The sequence below is a fragment of the Ciconia boyciana genome, chromosome 19, assembly GCF_034638445.1.
Source record: "Ciconia boyciana chromosome 19, ASM3463844v1, whole genome shotgun sequence".
Classification (NCBI taxonomy): Eukaryota; Metazoa; Chordata; class Aves; order Ciconiiformes; family Ciconiidae; genus Ciconia; species Ciconia boyciana.
Window position 1 is genome coordinate 6,607,182 of NC_132952.1, and position 24,364 is coordinate 6,631,545.

At 41.4% G+C, this 24,364-nt stretch overlaps 1 protein-coding gene across 4 annotated transcripts in view; it reads right to left on the reverse strand.

Annotated features, from left to right (window-relative positions):
* DVL1 (dishevelled segment polarity protein 1) overlaps window positions 1-24,364 on the reverse strand; it is a 118,043-nt gene that overhangs the window by 64,619 nt on the left and 29,060 nt on the right. For all 4 annotated transcript variants that reach the window (XM_072884206.1, XM_072884205.1, XM_072884202.1 and 1 more), the window contains exon 2: window positions 2,457-2,526. In XM_072884206.1, coding sequence (XP_072740307.1) covers window positions 2,457-2,497 — 41 coding nt within the window. In that variant the 5' untranslated portion in view covers window positions 2,498-2,526. The remainder of the gene's footprint in view (window positions 1-2,456; window positions 2,527-24,364) is intronic.

Here is a 24,364-nt window from a genome sequence, read left to right on the forward strand (position 1 = left end):
ATTTTAAGACCTCAATTTAATACAAAATCTAGTAAGTGCTTAATATTCTTTACACATTTGGGTGTGTAGGAGGACTAAGGTTAAGTTCATGCATTAGAAAGCCATGTGCTTTGCTTGCCTAGTACTAAGAACCTGTTGGGACTACACAGTTGCCAGAATCTGAGTTCCTTAAAACCGAAAGCAATCAATAGAGCAGAAAGAAGTGGTAATATTGTATGATACAGCTGAGCTCAATTCATCTGCCAACCCTTGCCCTCACATGAGCAATGTTTTCAGCTGCTTAGAACCCAGCAGGGGCTGTATCTGATAAACCACAAGGCATCATTACTTAAGAACAATCTCCCAATCAAACGATACATTGCACTTTCCTTACACAATAATAGAATGTGCACATGCACTCTACTGCAGGCAACAGCATGCAATTGATATTGTATTTGATTTTATAGTGAAAGCACACGTAATCCCGTCTACAAGAAGCCAGGCTTAGAAACTTTAAGCTACCCAGCACGATTATATGCAAGGCCCAGTCAGATATCCTTATCCTGTATAACTTCAGTGACTGGGATGCTGAAATATTTTAGGGGTACTGGTTGTAAACATGTGAGCAAAATCTTCAACTCCTAAAATCAGCATGGGACTGGAGAAATAGATGGAGTCATGGCAGTTCATTCCAGCTGAGAATCCCAAGTAGCCCCAGTTGTCCTAACTGTGCAGTTGGAAAAAAACTCTTGTAAACCTACTTATCTACTACTGCTTTCTTGCTTACCTTCATCCTACCAGAAATAGGAAGGCTGCAAATGTATATCCAAACACACATCCAATGCTGAAAGGCTGTCCAATGTCTCTAGCTACTTCAGCAGAGTTCTCCTGTCATGGCACTATGATTCCTAACCCTACTTGCATCACTTGCTGAAGCCAAGCCCTTACCAAAAAATCATTTCATACTCGAGTCAGACTTGAGTTTTGGGGAAAACAGACAATTCTTCTTGTCCGCTATTGTGTTCCCGATACCCAAGATTGTAAGGTCAGCTTGAAAGAGGATATTAAAATCACAGACTATGTCCCAAATGCTTTTTTGGTGTTAAAATCTAAAATACTAGTGCCCTCTTTTCTGCCTAAAGGTGCACAACCACTTTAACCAACCTTGACAGTGGTTAAACCTCCTATCCCCAGGCGGAGAAATATGTTCATGAAATGGCCAAACACCAAATTTATCTGTGTGTTTATCTGTGCCTCAAACATAATCTGAAGGTGGGAATTACTATATTTCACACAGTAACCCTGGGGAGCAACAGAGTTTTATTGCATCTCCATTAAGCAGATCATAACGAGGCTAAAGAACTCGGCATGTGGAGAAGTCACTATTATAGTAACAGCACAGATTGTATGCTGCTGTTCAGCACTCAGCTCAGCGTGGAGTGCAGGTCACCTGTTCATTAAATGGGAAGCAACCCAAAGGGCTGTGTAACACTTAGGAGATAGTAATTAATAACTGTAGTTAGGTGACAAGCAAATATCATGGCATATTGGAGAAATTAACACATTAAAAACCGACAAGAGAAAGAATCAGGGAGATGGGATCTGCAGAGCAGCACAGTAACTAGGATGAACAGCTGGATCAGTGACTTCCTCTATAACTGGGCAAATTACTTACAGCCCAAATTCCTCTGCCCTGCTTGTTTCTCCAAGGCTATAAATGTTTGTGTCTTTTTACTGAATGCATGCACAATGTTTAGCTCAGAGATTTAAACCTCATTTAAACCTTCCAGGCACTACCACAATACTGATACATTGAAATTAAAATAACATAACCAAAATCCCCTAGAATATCACATTTAGCTGGTTTTGAATAACTTGTTTTGGCTATTTAGTGGCAGTGTTAAAACTCAACGATTTGGCAGAACTCTATCAACTGTGTAACAAAAACAAAAGTGTGCTTCCACTCTCCTACCGACAGCAAGCTGGCCGTTACCCTTAACCCTATGTTGTGGGACAATTTTTTTAATTTATTTTTTTTTTAAACAAGGATTAGAGCCTATTGGCTCTTACTGGTTTCAACAAAAGGTAAGCAAGTAAATGTTTTTAGAAGTCCAGCCTTAGTTTGTGAGGTTTTACAGTATTATTTCGGAGCACTCCATCAGATTCAGTAATACTTAGGAGGTGAGGAAGAGAGACAACAGTGGGAAAGAAAAGACGACACAACACGTTACTAACATTAAAGGTTTCATGTTTAAACCACCTTTTCAGCCCTGCACACCTTTGTGGACTTCACTCTAGTTTTTAAAATAGATTACTTAATAACAGAATATTACAGATATAATGAAAAGCTAAGCCTTTGCTTCCATGTAATTTGAGATTCAAGACACTTCTAAAAATCAGGATCCATGTACCAACCACCCTGCTACTGTGCCCACTGTATCAAACACCTTATGCATACAGAACATGAGCCAACGTACCCAGGACACCACTCTTCCATTGAAGCAAGGTAGCTTTGCATTGTCGTCTGAGATCTCCTCCTTTACCACCCTGGAAAAAAAAAAACAATAGGAAGAAAATCAAGAGTTTGAAATTACATCAGATCAGAAGGGACAGTGGTTTTCTGAGATGGTCCAGGAATAATACAAATTTTTACTAAAATGTTGGTATCAGCAAGTCTTCTATGTTTAAAGAATATGTGACTATTAGAACAAAGGAAGCAAGTAAAAATGAAGGGTAGAATAGTACCTTTCCAGACAACCATCCCAAATTGGTAGGCACAAAAGTAATTACAAGCATTTTTCCCACTTTGGAGTCTTCCATCTCACCACAATTTTTAAAGATCTGGTGGTGATTAAAATCCCACTGTGCTGTGCAGTCTCTGTGTCACAGATCACAGACCAAAGTTAAGGCCACTCTGTTGGCAAAGAAAGGACTATTACCTCAATTTCCTAGACTGGATTCGATGCCAAAACACAGCACCTTCCTCCCAGGGCACTGAAGGAGTTGTGGTCAAGCTTTGCACGGAACCCTCATCTCCTGTATGTCAGCCAAGCATCTCAACCTTCTTCATTAACGCAAGCTCTCTTCCCACTCTTGCCAGGCACACCCCCCTCTTGCTCCCTACACCTCCCTCCCTTCACTCCAAGATGGTTTCGAAATGGTTGGCAAGGCTGAGGCCTGGCCCCTGTCAGGAGAAGAGCTGACATGGTCAAACACAGAGGTGCAGCCATGGCTTTGAGTTCCCTCCCTAGCCCACTCCTTTTTAAACAGATGCAATGTCAATACAGCATTCGGCTAGGAGCCATTCTGAAGGCTTCTTGATAAAAAGGTTAATCCAGAACTCAAACCCTTATAACAAAGGAGAATAAAATCAGCAATTTGTTTTACTAGCATAAGGATTTTCATAAGGTTTTCAATTCTGAAGACACTTACTGTGACTCAGTATCTCAGAATCAGCATTGTTTCAACAGTTTAAGATTGGTCATAGCCAAATATAAATGACACAACTACTGAGAAAACAGAAATGCTCCCATTTTGTTAGACTTACTTCCAAGATTCCAATTCAGCAGCACCTGAAGTTACTTCAGATGTTTCTGTTCTTCTAACTAGCACAGTAACCAACATGGCTCTCACGTAACAACCTCATAGGCATTAAATTAGCCAGTCATAACCACATATTTATAGCTACAAAAAGATATTCTGAATTCTTCAAACAATTCAGTGCTCACTCATCCTCCTAGAAAGTAAAGTAGTCACGTTTTAAGTCAGCAAGATCTTTATCAGGACTGCTGGAGGCAAAGTGAGCCTCCAGTTCTCCTCTAACTCCAGGACTAAGTAGCCTGCACAGCTGAACGCACTCCAGAAGGGCTCTCTAAATCCCATCCAGGACCTGCAAACAACGGCGCTGTTGACTACACCAGGGTCACTTCCTTTGGCATCATCCAGATGCCGAGAGCAGGTTCAAAACCAGCTAGCGGTTCAGCACTACTGGGAGTAATTAGTTACTGCCTTGAAGCATCCTTCGCAACAAGCCCCCAGTGAGCCAGCTTCTAAATCTACAAACCAATTACAAATGTCATCTTTCAGCAGGGTACTTGAAAGCATATTTTTAGGACTGCTGTTTTAAGCTGGAGAGTTCCAATTTAAAGCAGCAAAGATTGGGATTAGGAAAATGCTGCATTTGCATCAGCTTCCTTAACAAACCTCCCTCATTTAGACCAGGCCATGATCTCTCAGAAAGTGGTTTTTGTCTTTAGAGAAGAAATAGACATTGCCGATGGCTTCTGAAGAGACCATCAAATGAGAAATTTTAAAAGAATCACCATTCCAGAAACCAGCCTGAGTGGTGCTTCAGTTTTCAACCTGTGCTTTATTACTTAATTTAAAATCAGAACCATTGAACTCTGCTAATTCTGAAATCCTGGCTACAGGATTTGGTAAAACAGCTGGGCTGCTTCGTTGTTACAGTTTAGTAGTTTCAGTGTAAGATGACGCAGTTCTGAATCAGCGCTATGATGGATTCTCTCTTGTTGATGATGATCCACAAGACAGGACAGAAACGGTCCATGTTACCTATTACAACACTTTGGTCTGATTATCTCTAGTAAGGAGATACAGACGAAATGTAGGGCAGTTAGCGCCCCATTGGGTTTCCCTGATTAAGGGTAAGAATAACATCACTCTTCAAAACAGGAGCCCACAGAGTCACCATTATACAGGACTCCCTTCTCGTACCCTCACTCCCACGATAGGACATGAATCACTTCTGCCTAGAAAGCAGACCTTAAGGACAAGCTTCCTTTCGAGCCTTTTTTTTTTCTGAATCTGCAAATTGGAGCAAACTCTAAGCCCAGCATCTGGCAGAAGCAAGGCAGCCCCAGGCAGGGCCGCACAGAGAATCCCACACTACACCACACCCCCTGTACAGCAATTATTGAAACCTGAAGCCCTGTGCAAACATCTCTTCAGATGCTACTGCTGCCTTCCTTGTAGCAAGATTCTTGTGGATTCTTCTAATCCTCCGAGCAAGGGCTCAAGCAGGGCTGAAATGCAAGCATTCAAATGCAGGACTTGTCAAATCCCTGTTTCAGGCAGCCTCATGTACAGAAAGACTCCCACACAACCCAGCAAGCTTGCAGGACATTTCAATCCATTTTAGTCTCTTACTTCAACAGAGAGTAGTCCAGGACAGGGTTTACCTGAATTCACTTAATCCATAGTACTCTATTTATCAGAGTTACAGGAATAGCATCAAGGTTCACAAGCTCATGGCTTCCTTTAAATGCAGAGCTCTCCTCTTCCATTTCTGCCTAGATCCAAATAAACTAAGGCTGTATGACAGCCAAGACCGGCAGAGTATTTCTGCTAAGTCCTGGGAGTCACTTGTCCGAGAAAGGGTTTGTTTCACGATCCTGAAGAGCTAAGGATATTCACAAAGGTGGCTGCCCAGGTCAGGGAGAATTAGCTGGGTTTTTTGTTGAGTTTTGGGGTTTTTTTAATATACAGCTTGAAGGAACTGAGCTAACTAATAGAAAGTCACTCAACTGCAAAAACACCACGTTTGCTCTTAAATATACGGTTTTACTACTACATGTTGATGTGAATACTCAAGACATTCTTTTTGTTACCTAAGGGCTCCAACCAAAACTGGGAACCTTTTGAAGAAGAGACTGTACAAACAGACAGGAAAGCTCCTCAGAGTGGGGACTGTCTAAATATGGGTAGAGAGGCGATACGGTCGTATGTCTATACCAAGTCAAACAGTAGATCTGTAGTAGAAATAGATTTCTGGCCTCAAGTCCCTACACAGAGGAACAGGGGCAATTTGTTTCTGACAATCTCTAAGCTTTAAAAAAGCCAACCTGAAGTCTAGTCAAACTCAATAAAAATGTATGGTTCCACAACCACATTTTCCTTTATTTATGTTTTTGTCTTTCTTGTTGCTGTGTAAAAAAACCCACAATAGCCACAAAGCAACTGACTATGCATGAAACAGTGTCATATTATGAGGGGCAAAAAAACTGGTTAGGAAGAAGAGAGGAGAGGAGAGCAAATGGACAAAGAGTTTATTTCCATCTTACTTTTGGAAAATTAGGAATAAATGATACCACCACTAATAACCTCCATTTGCACATTTTAATCAATTTTTTTAAGAAGGAAAGAACATTCTCTTCTTTCTCCACATTTATTTGCATCATTAATGGCTAGTAGTACAATATTAGGCAGGCTTCACCCCTGTCTTATTATTGGAAAGAAAAACATTTCAAAATATTCATTTAACTCCTAATACATCTGTCCTCCCTTCACCTTTTGGCAACAGGAAACAGATCATATGATTTCATTATTGTTTTTAGTCATTTCTACCTAGACTCTAAAGAGACAATTAAGAGTAAACTCCATTGAAATCAACAGATACTCAGTGCTTTAACAACCTCTGACAATTCTATTAAGCTCTCAGACCTGTAATTCTGGAGCTGCAAACTCTGTGTGCAGACAGAGGATTTCAACATTTGCATGGATCTCCAGCCCCAATGGACTGACTCGAATTCAGACATTATCTTTTGTGTTCCATAGAGTCCCGGAGAGAGCACTCACTCAGCAAAGATCCAACTGCAGGATCAGCAAACAAAGATGCTGCAATAATTTTATCTTGGCAGCTGCCTGTTTTAAATGACAGTATCTCCACACCCTCCCCCCCCCCCCAGGAAATACCACTTACTGCATCCCAGAAATCACACACAGAAGTTCTGCACCACTAAGATTTAGGCAAAGTCAAGCACTAAAAATCATACTGATTGTGAGGTTCTCTCCAGAGGAAAGGCTGGGGGGGGTCTTTCTAACATTGACACGTACAGTGGCAGTCAGGATACCCCTGCAATACTGCACAGACTGGTTCAGTTGTCCTCGTGATGGAAATGAGCACACTGAAGTCACCACTTACAAAACAACGCACTCTATCACAGCATTAGCCTTCTGCTGCAGCTAAAGGGAACAACTTCCAGATCTGTTGCAACTTGAACTACTAAATATAGCCTTGAGCTATGAGGCAAGAGAATGACAGACTGTAATTCCCAGCTTGCTTTGGGTAGCAATCAACAGTGCCAAGAACATCAAAGACAGCAGCAGCCACTGATTTCAAATATCACTGTTTTACAAATCATTATTTGTAGTAAAGAGGCAACTCCTTTCAGTTCTCAGGAAGGGGAAGCAATGGAGAGATGGCAAGAAAGGAATATGAATGGTTGCACCCATATGCTCCAGTCTGAGGACAACTTTGTATTCAAGAAGATGTCTTTTGCTCTACAAGAACTCAGAAGCAAGGGCAGAGGGAGACCCATGCCATTGTCTGCTTTTGGAACGCACACGGTCCATTAGGAACTAATATACACAGCAGCTTAAAACCAGGGTGGGTAAGGCCCTAAGTAATGGGTTCACAACCTAGACCCAACCCAAGCTAGCATGGCAAGGAAGAAGAGGTGATGCATGTGATCTGCCAGAGACCTCCTACCAAGGTGAAGAAAAGTCTGTTGGTATTGGACGTGGTCCACTGAGGAGATACGACACCACTGCTCTCAAACACAATCGTTAGCAGACTTACTGTTTGATAATACGAAAAAGGACCATCTGATACCAAGAAACACATCCCCTGCTCTCACAGAGTCAAAGCTTCCCTTCAGAAGAGGGGATATTTGTTTCCTAGGTCACATCCTGCCTCCTGGCAACACTGTGCCTCTGTAATCGCTGGCAAGGTTGGAACGCATGCAGTCTCTATTCCAGCACACACCATCTTCTGCTTAACCCAGGTTATAAGCCACCCTGGCTCAGAGAGAAGAGAGCAAATAAACACCTATCCACAAAGCCATTTACAAAGCTACCACTCAATGAACACCAAATGGTAACAGAACAAACCAGTCATTTCCAGAGAACTTGGTCGCAATACCTCCCAGCAGCAGGTCTACCCCACATTGCCCTGCTGTGTTCCAGCTGTACATGATTCTCCTTCGGAAAGGGGAGGGAGGGGAGACTCTGCCAGCACAGTAACAATTTAGCCAGAGATTTTTCTTCAATGTTCAGAGACTTGTAACATTTTCTCTTCACTGTACTCCAGAAAAATCTTGATGCACAAGGTATTTGTTCATGCCTTTAGTTCATTCTTCAAAGGCATCTACCAGGTAAAAGGAAGGTAAAAGAAGAATGTGGGGGAACAACACACTCAAGGTCACACAGTACATCAGTGACAGATCATGAAAAAGACCCCGCACTCTTGAATACCCCCAAGTGCCTGTTCTACATAGTCAGCAAGCTCCTCACTATCAAATCTCACATCAATACAGTCTTCACTTAGAAAGAGTATGTGCAAAAAAGGGTGTGGATGTGCGGGGAAGGGGAGGAGGGAATAGTTCTCAGAAGCTCACATCCTCTGCTTTATTTGACTTAGAGGAGATTTAAGAAGTAATTACTAAATGAAACAATCACTGCTGGTAACAGCCCCTCCTTCCTCTTACTTCCTGGAATTGTGTCTGGATCCTCTGACTTTGCTACCACCCTACTCTGCACAAATAGGTATTTGTGCATTTACCAAAACCAGGCTTGTTCACCCTCTTTTACCTCACCTGCTTCTATCATAGGTTTACACTCCTGGTTACCCTCCCAGTATCCTGACTTATTGTTTTCCTCCAAACAGGATTTTAGCCCGAAGACCAAGGATTGCTTAGGCTTACCCTCACTCTCATCCCTCTGCCAAGCTGTTTGCTGCCTCAGAATATATGCTGACTCCATATTAAGAATACCAAGTGAACCCCACAAACCTCTAATGACTCTCTGATTCATAAGCATTTAGGCAATTGGATATTAAACACTGGGTTTGATAGTGTTGCATACACTTGCATTTTGATTGCATCATGCACGCCTGTGAGAGACTTAATCTCCAGAATTAGCGAGATGATTTTTTCTTTCTACTCACAAAAATAAGCTTAACAAGGAAATTCTCCTTTGCTTGATTCACCACTTGCAGGCCCAATCCTCCAAGGCCACATACATGGGAAATGCAGGGTTGAGACAGCAGTGTGACCCCTACAGATTCATTCTAGGTTAATGCGCACCATGCCACAAAGTGCACATCCTAATGTACTTTAGCACCAGATTAATCCCATCTTGTCACTGTGATCCTAATCAAGTCTTTTCTTAACTCTTTCTTATTGTCCTTTACTGACGGGAGAAGGGGGAGACACGCTTCATTCATTACTTTTTATAACGTGCTTGGAGATCCTTAGGGAGAAGGCAAAGTAATTAAGCCATTTGTTCTATACGTATCTTCAATGACTCCTGTCACCACAAAGGCAGGTAAGATATTATTCAGCTGTTCATTTTGATTCACAGAATCATGTAGGTTGGAAGAGAAATCCAGGGGTCAGCTATTCCAACCTTCTGCTCACAGCGGGTTTAGGTTGCTCAGGGCCATGTCCAGTCAAGTTTTGAGCATCTCCAAGGATGGAGATTCCACAAACTCTTTGGGCAACTGGATTCTACTTATGAAGCAGCAGTTTTCAAAAAAACCTGTTTAAATTAGTAAAACCATAAGTAATCATAAATTCACATCTGCAATGAGTTAACACTAAGGGAAGCTGTTTGTAAGATTCTACTAACTGCTTGGCAGATTCTAAGCTCACTCAAAAGCAACTTTTGCTTTGGAAGCTCCCAACTTCTAATGTGGTTTGATAGATACTTGTACATTGGACTAGCAGTCAGAACTACAGTAGTAGTATTACACTCCACTGATGCTAGCTAGCTGCTTCATAGAAACTCTCTGACTTCACTAGCCATAAAAGAAATATTTGTAAAGCTCTTCAAGAAGAAGCCCTTTCTGAAGAAGATCCAGACTTATCAAACTACCCCCTGCATCTTGCCTGGCAACATCAGGCGTAACTTCCATGCAGAATACAAACACCTCTGAAGATCAGGCTGTTTACTACAATACAAAAGCAAATGACAGAGGACAGCCATTTTTAGGAAAACCGAAGTAAAATAAAGACAGACATGCAGTTCCTTTAAGGACAGTGTAAATTGCAGAACGCACACAGCAAACACAGCAGCAAACAGCTGACATGCACAGAAAGGAAAAAACCTCTCACCCTTCTGATCACATGATAAATTGCAACTACTCAACTGGAATCCAAGGCTGCAGCTCTAAAAATAGTCTTTCTGAAGCTGATTAACATTTCAGTTTAAGTCTTTAATGCAGAATTAAAACTTTGGGCTTTTTGTAGCTGAGGTCGCAACACAGAGAGCCTTTAGCCACCCTTCCAACTCACAGAAATGAATGAAAATAAAGCCACCCACTGAATACACAGGTGAGGCTTGGCTAGGATATAATGTTTATTCTGGAAATAAGAAAGAGGGGAGAGGAAGAGAAATCTTTTTGCTGAGCAGATAAACACCATAACGCAGTGCAGCATAGAAGGGCTCTGCTCAACACAAAAGATCCGCAGCCTTCTGTGATGCACGAAAGCCTCAGATCTTGTCTGCACCCCACTGAGCTAGCGCGCAGGAAACGGTGCTGCAGCGTTCTGAGGCAGACCTACCGTGCCTCTCCACAGAAGGCTCATGCCAATCACTCCTCAAAATACCACAGAGCCAGAGTGGAACCAGCGTTCTCCTTTTTAGGTTGTTATTCATAAACAACACTGACAATGCTTTGCCTTTCCATATATGCACTTTTGTATGCCAACTCCCACATAAACCTGTCAAAAATTAATATGAACACGCTACCCGCAATTACGATATAAATGACACGCCCAACTGTGGAACAAAAACCTCTTCAAAACGCTCTTGAAAAAAAGGTATCTAGCTTCAATGCATGCGATAGCTCTCCTAACAAAACAGCTGAGCAGTAGCTCTGCATGATCTGCAGAGGCTCAGCTACACAATTTCAACGTCCCTTCTGCATAAAGCCATTTATTAAAGTCACCTCTTGTGACAGCACTCCCCAGCTTGAGGTTAACCTCCTGTCCTTCCACCACACACACCACCTCCTTCTCATAGGTTCTATAGAAATTGTAGCAAGAAACTGTGTGCAATGGGTGTTAGGGAAGTCACCTCTTCCTGCATAGGTGACAAATGCACTAAGAAACACTCTCTTTTCCTTCATTTATGTAATTAGCTGCTACTCTCTGTCTCATAGTATTCTTAACACTTTTAAAAATCTAAACATATAGTCTCAGTGATGCTGTCTGCAATTAACAGTTAATGCATTTATGTGTTTATACACCAGTTATCCTCTGCCACATCTGATCTTCAACACCAGACTAAACACTTTTGCCCACATAACTGCCTCTTCCCTGTTTTCTCCACTCCACCTTTATTCCTGGAGGCACATCCGGCAGTTTGTCATGCCAGCCTTCTAGAACAGTAGGGATAATTTATCATCTTTCAGGAGAAATGCAGGATACTGGAAAGTTTTAGCACTTAGGTCCTATACCAGATACTGACCTAAGCTGAAGCACATGAATGAACTAAGAACTACTGTATTCCCTAGGAGAGAATCAGCCTGAATCTGCCCTTCATTTCAAACATAAAGCTTCACTTTCTATAGCAAAGAGTTGGGACTCAAGGACAACTAAATTTATTTAGGCTCCACTCTGGCATCAACCCACTGTATGACCTTGAGGAGGTCATTTGGCCTATACACTCCCTCTTACTACAAGAAAATTATGGGACTTTGGTGTTTAAAAGTTCCTTGATGACTATTTTAAGATAGACATTCGAGGAGCAGAAAGCCTCATTACTTGGTTAGAGAAGTCCAGAGTTCTACTTAAGCAGATCCCTGCAAATGAATCCAAAAAGAACAACGGGAGCATGTGAGGGAGGGAGGAAAGCAGAGATTACTTGCATTATAGCTGCCTCGACTGTGAACAGGGGAATTTTGATCTACAGCAATCCAGTTTAGCCATCTGCATCACACTCAAAGCACTTTCAAAGGCCCATCAGTCATTACCAAGTGCAACAGTCTGACACAGTGACTCACACTAAAAGGTTCCACGTGTTTTGAACCAACTGGTACTTGGGCTCCCAGCCCAGATCTGTCTCATCCGTCCATTTCAGTCAAGTGCAGCACAGCCCAACTTGTTCCGGCGAGGGTCTGTAGCCTAGCGCTTCTGCCCATTATCTTGAAAAGGTCTGCAAATATAGTGCACTTCGTAGCATCTCTGAGGAATGGCTTCCAATGAAGTATTTTAAAATATTTATGACTGACTGTTAAAGAGCAATGGCATACAGGGAATACAATTTGCTTCTCTAGTCCTTAATTAACAATATTTCAGTGGTTGTGCAGATGCTCAAGGTGTGAAAATCCCACTAAAATACAAGCATTTATGGCATTATAAGTTGATATCTATAGAAATTAGGCTATTTTGATTTTAGCACTGATAGCCCCAATTGTGCATAGTGTTATCCTCCACTCCATGATCAGCTAACCTAGCAGAAAAAAGGTTACTCTTAATTATGTGCGCAGAGAAGCCAAGCAAATGGTTGACTTCTGGAGTCCTGAGACCTTACCATTTGTTTTTATCAATACCATCTACTGCCTCAGAAGGGGTTTGGAATAGAATTGGCCAAACTGTCCATAACAAGGAAAGCATTTTAGCCACACTGACAGTCTTCTTTTTTATTATTTCCCTTTTTCCTCTACCCCGCCATGTTATTTAGTAAATTATTTATGTGACTATATTACAATCTCACAGGTGATAATGAATCTACTCTTGCAACTGTCCCAAGGGACAGACACGTATCATCATCTCTGCCGTAAAGACAAGGAAGTCACAATACGAAGGGACAGGTCAGCATAATTATGACCTGAATCCAGATTTCCAAGTCCCAGTCCAATGTATTAGTTACAAAACAATAAATATTAACAAGCCCCAATAAAATTAAATAGTTCTTGAAAACAACCTAGGAAAAACACTGTAAAAGAGAGGCTACTGCCAGCAGCAAGTTGGTTGTGGAATGCCCATTTGAAACAGCTGGCTCTGATTTTGCTTTCCCCAGGGTACAATTATCTTCAAAACTCCAGAGCAGGACATTCTCAAAATAGCACTTAATGACATTCACACAAAGTCAAGGCAGAGATGCAGCCTGTTGAAAATCTAAGCCTCTGCAGGCTGAAGTCAGGTCATGACCTTGCACACTGAGAGCTACATACCAATTCACTGAGATGATGTGGTTTCTAATACACAGTCCAAGTGCCATTCTCCAAGCCAGTTCTGAAGCTGAGAATTGAAAGGCAAGGTTCATGATGCTTTTAGCTGATCATCAACAGCTCTCAGACCCATTGATGAACAGCAAGAGAGGCTGCACAATGTGTAAGGTTACTGGCCACGCCACCTACCATATACTACCGATAAAATCTCTTTTTTTGTGTAAAGGGAACACTGATTTTGGTAATATAGCCTCCCTCAGCACAAACTGACTCTAATAGTACGTCCTTTTAGCTATGCTTCCAGTTCTTTCAAAGTTACTTGGGAAGCATGAAGAGCTCCATGAATGCTCAAGATTTCACATCATCCCTAAGGATGATTTGGGATAACCTAACTTTAATTCGTCAACATGCAAAAAGCATCACTTTGCAGCCATTACTCTTGGACCTCCAGCCAGAAGCGTGGATGCCTCAGCTTAAGCCTGAAATTCATCTGCTCAATATCAAAATGGACAAAGAAGCATTTCAAGGTACTAAATCCAAGTTAGTTTTAACACAGCTAGCTCAAGCACTGACAACAGCAGTAATGTAGTTACACAAACTTCATTGCAGTCCACGGATTACACTAGGGACTCCGGTACTTCCTCTGGCTGCCAGACCACACTTAAGCCCATGCTGCCACAAATCATTTCAAGGACTTTCCACACTAACAGGATTCAAATTAAGACAGATAACACTCTTTGCTATCACACATCCAAAGTGGCACGCAGACAGCCCCTCATCCCATGGCTCGTACCTATAGAAAACTGTTCTCTAACAGTCAGGCAGAAAGGGCAGTCTGAATACTCCGAAGGATGAGTGACAGCAGGAGACATGACTACAGCCAGATGCGGCAGCATACCTCTGTCACTGCTGATCACTGATTTCAGTAGCTGAATTGAGGGCTGGTTACCGGGTCGCTCCAAGGAATCGCTGCACCCAGTGCCAATAGCTGCTGAGGTTACAAAAGTGTGCAACTCAAGCAGACGCTGAGTGAAAGACATCTGACAAGCTGAGTAGCAGAAAGGACCTGGGCGGAAAGGTAACAATTTCAGAGTAGGGATGAGATTATAGGACAATGCACCTACACATCCACCAGAAAGAGTTCAAAAGAATTGAATTGGGGCCCTGCAGTCCACTCATGGGTCTGATACAATGTGTTTTCTAGCAAATGACATCCTCAAATTCCCAACACCAACATTTGAAGGTGAAATTTCACCCCTGAGCCAAACACAAGCACAAATGCTACATTCCACCTGACAAAGTCTTAAATCAGCTTCAGCACAGGGATGGATCTGACCTAGGCAGAGCTAACTGTCAAAGGAGGATAATTTGGAGGAAGGGCACAATAGGATGTTGTGAAAATATAATGAGTGATATCCAGACCATTGTGTCATAGGTCCTTTTACAAAATCCCAGAAGACTACTATGCAACAACCCATTATTCTTATTCAAAATATCGACCACCAATAAGAACTGAGCCCACGGACAGCAGATGTCTCTTATCTTTGTGTATTTGCACACATTTCACAATGGCCAAGTGCCCAGGCAGTTATTTTTGCCCTGAGTTAAGACCTTGTTTCATAGCAAGATTAACAGTAAATTTGCAACTTGTAAGCTCTTCAGGGACTGAGTGTTTTCAGTGGAAAGGCTGACATTTACATACATCACATGCAGCCACAGAAAGAAAAGGCCACAAGAACAGCTGTTGTTTCTCTGCAACTGAAAGAACAGGCAGACGTGACAACCCCAGTACCATCACGTGCATGCATCTATAAAAGCAAATGAATGAGGCAACTAATGCTAGACAGCATACTGAGTTTTTGTGCTGAAGCAACCCAAAGTCACATGTTCTTAGACTACCTTCACAATTCAACAGAAAAAACAGCTCCTCAGCTAAAGACTATTGCCAGCATACTTTATTTGCATTACCAGATGTCAAGCAACCCATTTTCAAAGGCAATACCACCAATCACGTATTGTAAACTTATAAATCTATTTTCTGTCCTAAAGGGAAAAAAATATACATGTACAGAAACATGTTACTTCCATCTCAGTACAATCCAGTTGCTGTCACTGATAATGCTGGCATGATCACACACAAACCAGAGCATTCCGCTTAACTATCTTTCCACTACAATTATTCTGGCATTAGTGGCACCAGCACAATCTCACAGCACACGGTAAAAAACATGCATAATACTAGCCCTTAAAAAAGTGACATCAGTTTTTCTTTATCATTTCTTTACCCAAACACCATTTTAAAGATAATTATATTTTCATCTTAAAACATAGTCTCTGAATATTAATGCATGGTATAACAAAAAATCCCAGATACAGTCAGGTCCTGATTTTAGAAAACGAGTAACTGTGTATATTAATTTTGCAAAAATTTAGATGTCCACCTTCAGCATATGCCATGTTAAGGAGATAGGTGTCTATTCTGCTGGTAGAGCAAGGAAGGAGAAAAAGAGATCTTCCTTTAAGATTGTGAAGGACGGGTGCAATGTCAAACTAATAAAGTGATGACCCCGGCCAAGCTGTCCTTCAGGAAATCAATTCCAGAGCAATAAACTCCAGGAACGAGTCAAAGGACTACGCCTGTGACCCTAATCCCACATCTTCCATCAAGTCCACTACTCTCAATATGGAACGAAGCACCTTTCTGGAGAGCTCCACTGACTACATGGAGTGAAATCACTCTCTGAAAGGCCGCAGGAGGAGAATGAGCTGCCTGAAAATGTGTCCTCCCTCTTTTCTTTTGAGTCAGAATGGCTTTCAGTCTTTCACAATGAAAGCAAGAAAGAAACAAGTTCACCATACAGCCTTAGAAAGTACAGCATTTGTCCTGATCAGCTATCAGTAAAGTGAGTTTATTTCTGCCATTTTAAGTAATCACTGGATATGGTAGCAACTCCAGACCTGTTATTACAACTATTCAATTCATTTTCAACAAAGGTGTCACACAACCACGACAGATATGGTGTCAGCTGCCAAACAACACAAAACAAGAAATGCTAAACATACATGAGAGCAGTCAAGATAAGAATCAATTCTTATTCCTCTGTGAAATGTTCCTTTTGTGCTCTCTTAAAAGTACCTCATTATAATAATAAAGCTAGGTCAAAAAATAGCCAGAAGTGTTAATCAATACCTCAGAAAAATATTATTTACAGACAGGTTAAAATAATTGCTAACAAAGAGATGAATGCCAATCTAGTTACATGAGAAACAACCATCTTATCCAGCAGTGGCTACAGTACTCCAAGACTGCAGATACTTGGGAGAGAAAAGAAACTATTCATAAATTTATTTAGTATGGTCCCTATGCAGAAACCTCAAACACTTATTATAGATAATATCTCTCTCCCCCTAGGTTATTTGTCTAGACATATTTTAATTAAATGGCATAATTCTGGTCACTGATGTGGGGAAAATTATTTAGTTTATTTTAATAAGGTCTTTTGGTCTACACTACTCCAGCTTCCAGAAGTGTAACTCACAGCCCATGACAAGTTAGACGTATGTTGTAATGAATGCGATAACGCTTGTTGCCTCCAGACCTATATAAAACACCGGCACAAAGGTGGAGGCTACCATCTCTGTTTACCTTCAAAGCACATGCAAAATGTCAACTCTCCCACAGAATTACACAGAAAACCCTAATAGGCCGTGTATCCTTTTTTTTTGTGGGAAGCCACCGGAAGCCTTCACTAGTCAGTTCTTTGTACAAGCTTAGAAAGTGTACTGCATCATACACAGAGATCAGTTTAATGCACAATTCCCAGAATCTTCATCGAGTCTCAAAGGCAACCCAGGAGGGGTATAATATGAATTCATTTTGTGGCTGTTTCAGCCGTTCAACACATGGCCTGGACAAAGTATTTGGGAATCCAGATCTCAAGATAAAGTTGTCCTTGTCTACACCCCTTCGAAGTTTAGTCTCCCACGAGGAACACCACGCTACTGGTGCAGGGGAAGCACAGATACAGCCCTCTAACATTACCCTGGGACAGCAACACTGCAAGACAAATTTCTAATGTAATGAAAAGCTGGGTTCAGACCTCTTACATTCAGACCTAGTAATAAATTCCACCCACGCTTCAACTTCAAAGTATAACTGGACCTACAAGTTTGTTTAGGCATTGAAAAAGAGATCTCCAGCTTGTCACAAAATCGCAAGTCAAATATAAATTAAGAAACAAGTAGTCTTTGGATACACGCCCATACGGGATGGTCATCACTCTTTAAAGATTTTCACCATGATCGGCCAAAAATTTTTGTTTTCACCATCAGAAAGGTGTCCCAGTGGAGAAGTGAAACAAGTTCTTGATAGCAAGCACAACCCCCCAGCCCTATGCTCATGTTCAGTCGTGAGTTTGCCATTCCAAGCTACGCTATAATGCGCTTTACAAAAATATCTACTATTTCATTTAGAAAAATAGCAAAGAGTGGTAGCACAAATCGCATGGACTGATGTATTCAATATCCTTGTAAAACCAAATTAAGAGAGGCATTGCTTTGAGAAAACTGAAGTCTTCCAGTAAAAGACAGCTGTCCATATGAGCATCAATAAGCAAACGTCCCTCATTTCATGAGTGGCCCCTTCAGTTTAGAACTGGAAGACACTGGTAAGGGAGAGAGAGAGATGGTTGTTTCATTTACTACTATACTCCTGAAGAACTATAAGCAAGAAGAAAGCTGCAGTGCTCAGGGACTCACTCTGGTACCTGATACAGGTTTTGGAGTTCTTTATAAAGAAATATTTCTTCAAGGTACTCTGGTGCATCCTTACAAGAATGTACAGCAGTACTGAAGGATATAGATTTTCCGCAAAAAAAAAAAAAAAAAAGCAGCCGCAATGAAAAGAGCCCACAATGCTGTATTTCACCGTGCATCACAGGCTTTCCCATCAGATCACCAAGGCCTTGTTCCTCATGAATACAGCAAGAAGCATTTGCCAACAGCTCTTAAGATCATCCATTTAAGGAAAATAAAAATTACATCGGTCTAAAACACTGAACCATTCAGCTAAGACACCCTTCAAAAGACAGGGAGCAGGCTTGCCAAGAACTGTCATGCATGCACTAAAAAATGGTGCTCCTTCAAATATTGCACTTATGTAACTATTACCTAGCAGCTGGTAAAGCACAAAGGCAGACTGTTCCGGGAGGGGCCCCTATTACCGTAGGAGGTACATGCTTCTTACCTGCCTAGCTCTGCCTGTTTGGTTTCCCGCTTCCCACTCTTAAAGAGTCATTTCAGCAACCTAAGAGGCTTCTCAGAGAAACAGTTCAGATAAAAGGTGTTCAGATTTTATCCGTCAGAGGGACAGAACTGAACCTCTTCCTTATGCAAAAGGAGAGCAAGCAAAATGCAAACCCTTCATTCCAAACTTGCCCAAGTCCAAGTACATTTGACTTCTAAATGAGTATTTGTAGGTTTAAGTACAGAATCCAACACAGCCTCTGCCTTAATTTACCAATGTATTAGTGTGGAAGAGAGGGGGGAAACATAGGGCCCAATTACTTTTTTTTTATTTATTTATTTGAGCAGCATTTAAAGCCCTCTGAAACGGAAAGCAGACTCTCATTATCCTGGCACCATACAGAATGAGATAAGCCTTCTGCAGGGAAAACTATAATCTAAAATACAAGATGAAAGACTTATTGCATCTTTTCCAGCAGATGGTAAGATGAGGCAGAAAACTGTGTGGCAGGATTGACAACCGAACTCAGGTCTTCCAAGTGCTAGGTAATCACCTTAGCCACAGACAGCCTTCTGAAGAGTCTCTGTCGCTCTTACGAGCACGGCATTTCACCAGGAACTGAACAAGAAACAAAATGCAAGCAGTGTCCATTCACCGGAAATTCACATTTTCAATTTGTAGCAAGTACTCCCCTTTGCCTTTATTGTCTTAATTTTACAAACTCCACCAAGAAGATTGCTACAGTATTTGCAAAGTACACTTTGACAGTCTGTTGGTTCCTTCTGGATTCAGTGATTCATTTGCCCCGACTGGAAGATACACATACATACACCCTTCTGGTTCTGTTTAGCAACTTGCGGTACTTCCTGTGGCAATGCAGCTCTTGAGGGATCTAACAAAGCTCAGACTTATTATCTCCTTTGGCTGTGGAATGCATCACAGGGAAATGTGAATCTCCTACCAGTTTTAGATCAACAAATACCACTCCGGCTAGCCCTATCTTGTAAAGGAAACATCCTGAAGCTGGCAGAAGGTTTGCGCATCCTGACACCGGACAGCATGCCCCAGAGATGGAGCCACAAACAACATAACTGGCAGCCTTTCTACTTTACTAATATAAGGCACGAGCCAGTATAACCTAACTCCCTAGGGAACTATGTGCATAAACACTGGAAAGCCACATCTTCCAGGTGCAGAGCACAGCTTCTTCACCATGCCCCAATGGTGTCTAGAATACATTTTGACTAGCGGCATGCACTGTGAAATGACATGCAGGATCGCTAGGGAATGTTTGATGAACATATCCGTCACTCCAAGAAGAAGGCTGAGTTTGAAACTGGGAAGAAATTGTAAGTTCTCCCTATTACTAGATTTGTTAGAGTCGCATCATCCATCTTTCATCAAACTCAATATTTTCCTGTCATGGGAACTTCATAAGCCATTGGGCCTCTGACTACAAAAAGGCATGCACTGGCCCCACTTGCAAAGCTGAGATTTCTACCCCTCCCTAGAGAACAGGCAGAGCACCGGGAACAACCTTTACTGAAAAGGCAGATGCAGGCAGACTGTGTATTTGTATTAGGCTGCCTCATACTCGGCTTGGGACATACAGCAGGACTGCAGAAGATTTCTTCCAAATCCTATTAGAGAAGCAAAAGCTGTTTGCCACATCAAGTTCAAACTAATGAGAAGAGCCCACATTCACATCATAGTGTTCACAAGCACCAAAATCATATATGCCAGCTGAGCTACAATCTAGAAGTCAAAGCAGTTTTTCACAGGTCAGATTTCCAATTGACTCAGAATCAACAGACGATAACACTGGAACAGGTAAACCGTAAAGTTTGATTTTGTTGCCGCTTTTGTTACAAACACAGTAAAGAGTGGCTGAACAGCTCCAACTCAACCAATCCATGCCATAAATCCTGAATAGCTTCTTGAGCTTTCCAAATCCTATTTTTGCAGAAGGATACCGATAGCATCTCTCAAGAGTAAAACTCCACTTTGTCATTTCCTAATTCTGATTTCATTGACACATATATCCTGCTGTTTGGCAGAGCCAGATAAGAAGAGACCCAGTCCCGGTGGTTTTGTAATCTGTCCATTCTTCTATTACAGCTGTGTTCCTATCTTTATTCATTTTCTGTCAGAGACTCGGGAAGACCAGCAGCTCTGTAACTGCAGCAGTTGCCAATGGTTATCCAACCGACCAGAGGCTGATTTCTTAATTAGTGATCCCTGGAGTCGAAAGAGAGAAAAAGAAGCTATTAAAAGGAGACAGCATGGATGAGAAGGGGGCGGGGGTGGGAATTAACCTTTGAAACATAGACCAGTTGTTTAAATTTGCCCAAAGACATGCTGAGTACCTTATCCACAGGCAAAGGTCTAGCTGTTGCTTTTAAAACCAGTATCCAACAAGCCACTAAAAATCCTTTTAAAAGTCAATCTGTCTGGTGGGGAAATAGAAATACACATTAAGCAACTATCTCTTTTACAGAATCTTAAAGAGGGCTAACAGTTTAAGACACCTTGGCAGTATCTCAGTTGTAACTTTTTAACACAGATACTACCTTCTGACCATGTCCTGAGTCACTATTTTTAAAAGGAAATCTGTCCATAAGAAAACACAGCAACAAAAGGAGGTACTGTCAGATACTCAAAAATGATAGCTACTTTACTTTGCCCTGGCAGACACCGCTCTCCAGTAGCGCTGTGCCTCCACCCCTAGGGACACAGCTTCTTTTGATAACACAGGTTTAATAAAAGTTCAGCTTCTGTATACTGCCTCCACAGAACGCCCTTTGGAACGCTACCTGACATCTGCACTTACAGCTTAACGCTCAGGAGAATCAATCATATTAGGAAAGGAGTCATATGTTTTCAAGAGCTGTTTTTGTTTTGCATTTAAATTTCTATACTTACTATCCTTCGAGAAAAGAATGTTTTAAGATTTCATGAGCTGACAGATGTGCATGTCTCTATTGTTTTTATTTTACCTGGCTGCTGTAAGTAAAAAGGAAATATTTTAAAGAACAAGAATATATGAATGTGAGAAATCAGCAGACTTGGCAAGGAAAAGTCAAGGTAGTTCTATGACTACTTAAAATAAGTTTTTAAGAGCTAATGCAATTTTTAAGAGCCAGGTTTCCACGAGCAGCTAGAGAGAGTTGGTAACATTTAGTATTGTGCCTTTAATAGAGTAAAGGTCTCGATTACTTGCCAGCAGTGCAGTTGATTTCACAAGTGTCTACAACTTATACCCAAATGCTTAAGATTTAAAGAACAAAATAAAATCGTTAAGAAGGAAATATTTGAGCCAAACTCTTAGAATAAGTACTGAAAATCAGAAACACATTTATTCAACACATGCAGCACTGGACACACGTCTGTCTCACACATCCTTTTTTAGATGCATGGGGGACTGCTAAGGTGAGGACAATGTGACATCTGGTGTCCTATGAGGACAAAACAGCAGAGAGGTATTGACTGGAGTGGGTGAGGAGACTTTCCAGGAAGGAGAAGGGAGAAAAGACAGTCAACTAAACTACCGACTCAAAGAAAGTTTAAACAGACTCCTAACCCTGGAGAATGAAACCTTCCACTCATCCAACAAGCAAGTACAGACAATACGCTTCAATCCTTCAATCCCCGGAGGAACAAAATAGACATGTTTTCAGGGACAGGTTCAACCTTTGCCTGTCCGTTGAGACTATCGACAACAGGGCAAAAGATGGCGGTGACCTGTCTGCTACTAAATTCCCAGGCACTGGAAGCTGAACCAACTGCTCAAACAATCCAACATTATTTTCCAACCTAAAAGCCCACCCAAAAGCCACCACCTGGTGGCTTACTGGATCCCTAAGGTCATGAAAGTTCACAAGAATGTCCCATTTGTGTACAGAGTTACAAAGCCATTTCCTGATTTGTATGACATTACTCCGAAGAAATCAAACATATAGGGCTCTAATTATGATATTCAATCTGCTGCTGAGAGTTCACAGTGCCCCAATTATTAAGTGACATATTGTAAAGCTTCTTGTCAGCTTGGAAGCCAGAGACAAATCACCACTGCTATAGCTCCTAGAAGCCCTCAGGATAAAAGGAGAAAGAAACAACAAGACCCAAGAGTTTCTAGGACTACAAAAAAGAATAAAGGTCTTATTTTGCTTAATTTGAAGCAACGCATTTTATTGGAACGACAGTGACAGACTCAAGGTTGTCAAAACCAATTGCACCCAGAAGCAATCACTGGAAGCAACCGTTAGTCAGTTTGCCAGGCTTGGCTAGGTAATTATGTCATGAATTTGTCCTTGTATCCAGTATATCCCAGGCCACGGTCCCAGACCTTGGGCACAGCGAGTGATTATAATTTCTACTCACTCATTTTCTACTACTTTCACTTTTATGTCATGTAAAGAAAAAAGCAAGATTCTTCCTTAAAAAGGATAGATGTTACGCCTTAATGGATTCCTCCCCTTTCTGACATTTTGTTATTTTGTGTGTGTGAGGAGGGGATGTATTTCAGTTTAGTACATCAATATTTAGCCAGATTGCAAAACTTTTAATATTCCAGAGAGATGACTGGGATATTATCCAGAACTAGGACAATATAGTAATCCTACCCTTGCTCCTACATACGTTAGACTGTACTTTGGTCCTGATTCTCTAGACTGCCCTCACCCAGCTGAAAAGCTCTATTAGTGCTCAACAGTTATCAATGGAAACAATAGCACAATGGAACTTCTTTACCCACTAGACGAAAAAAATAGCGTGTTCACCCCAACTGCTTTATTTACATGCTCACACCTATCACATCGGTGTCACCATGATAATTACAACAGCCTGAAAAAGCTTTTAGTAAATAGGAGCCAATTTGCCAAGCATAGGAAGAGGTTCTACCTAACACTTCCCTTTCTCTGTGGCTGTGAGGAGTAGGAACGCAAGCAAAGTACAACAGAACAGCTGAACCTACACAGCGCACAATTTGATAGCTCTGAAGCTGTCTCATTCATAGAGCCTAATAGAGAGAGACACTGACCTTACTCTCTTCCTTTCTCTTTGTGTGTGTAAGATATATGCACTGCTAAGGCCTCTACAGAAAGAATGAGCTATAGAACTTCTTGGACCCAGACTGTAACTACTGTCATTCTAGCAGAAGGGTTTACATCACAGAATCCAAATACAAAAAACATAGCTGGATGGACTGCTACATTTCTAAGTGCTAGTGCTCATGGAGCATGCTCTGGACACTTCAGAAGTGATTCTTCCCAAGAAAGCTCATGTTATACCACTAGGATAACAGGAACATTCGCCCCTTTTTTCCCCTCCTATGGAGAGATCATTTGTATGCATACAAAATATGCAAAGAGGAGAGGTCAAACCTCTCTCTTTTGAACAAGTTTTACTTCAAGCCCATCATTTGCTGTACCATGATCCTCTCATTCAAAAAAAAAAAAAAAAAACACCCAAAAAACCCCAACCAACCCTCCCCCCCCCCAAAAAAAAAAACGAAAAAAGAACAGCTACCAATAAATGTCTTCTAGACTATTAGACATGAAAAAAATAAAAGTCACCTGGGAAAACTCTCCAGGAATTAAATTGTAAGACTAGAAACCATGAAATGAGATTTCCATTCACAATTCTGCCAACAATCTACTGGCGAACTTGGGAAAGTCCTTTCCATCCACCAACATCCAATGCTGCCTATCCTTATCCTTGTCTCTTTTTGCTTAGCTGCAATGTAAGTTCTTCAGAGTAAGGACTGTTTTCTTACTAGAAGCTTACACGATGCCTCCCGAAACGTGACACCCATCTTCACAAAGGATCCCTCGCTGTACAAACAACAAGAAGTAACCATGCCGTATTTGTCTCTGCCACCTTTTTTAAAATATAAAGAGCAAGTGCAATTCATGCAGCAACTCACGGGACAAGGCCAAGACAGACCAGCC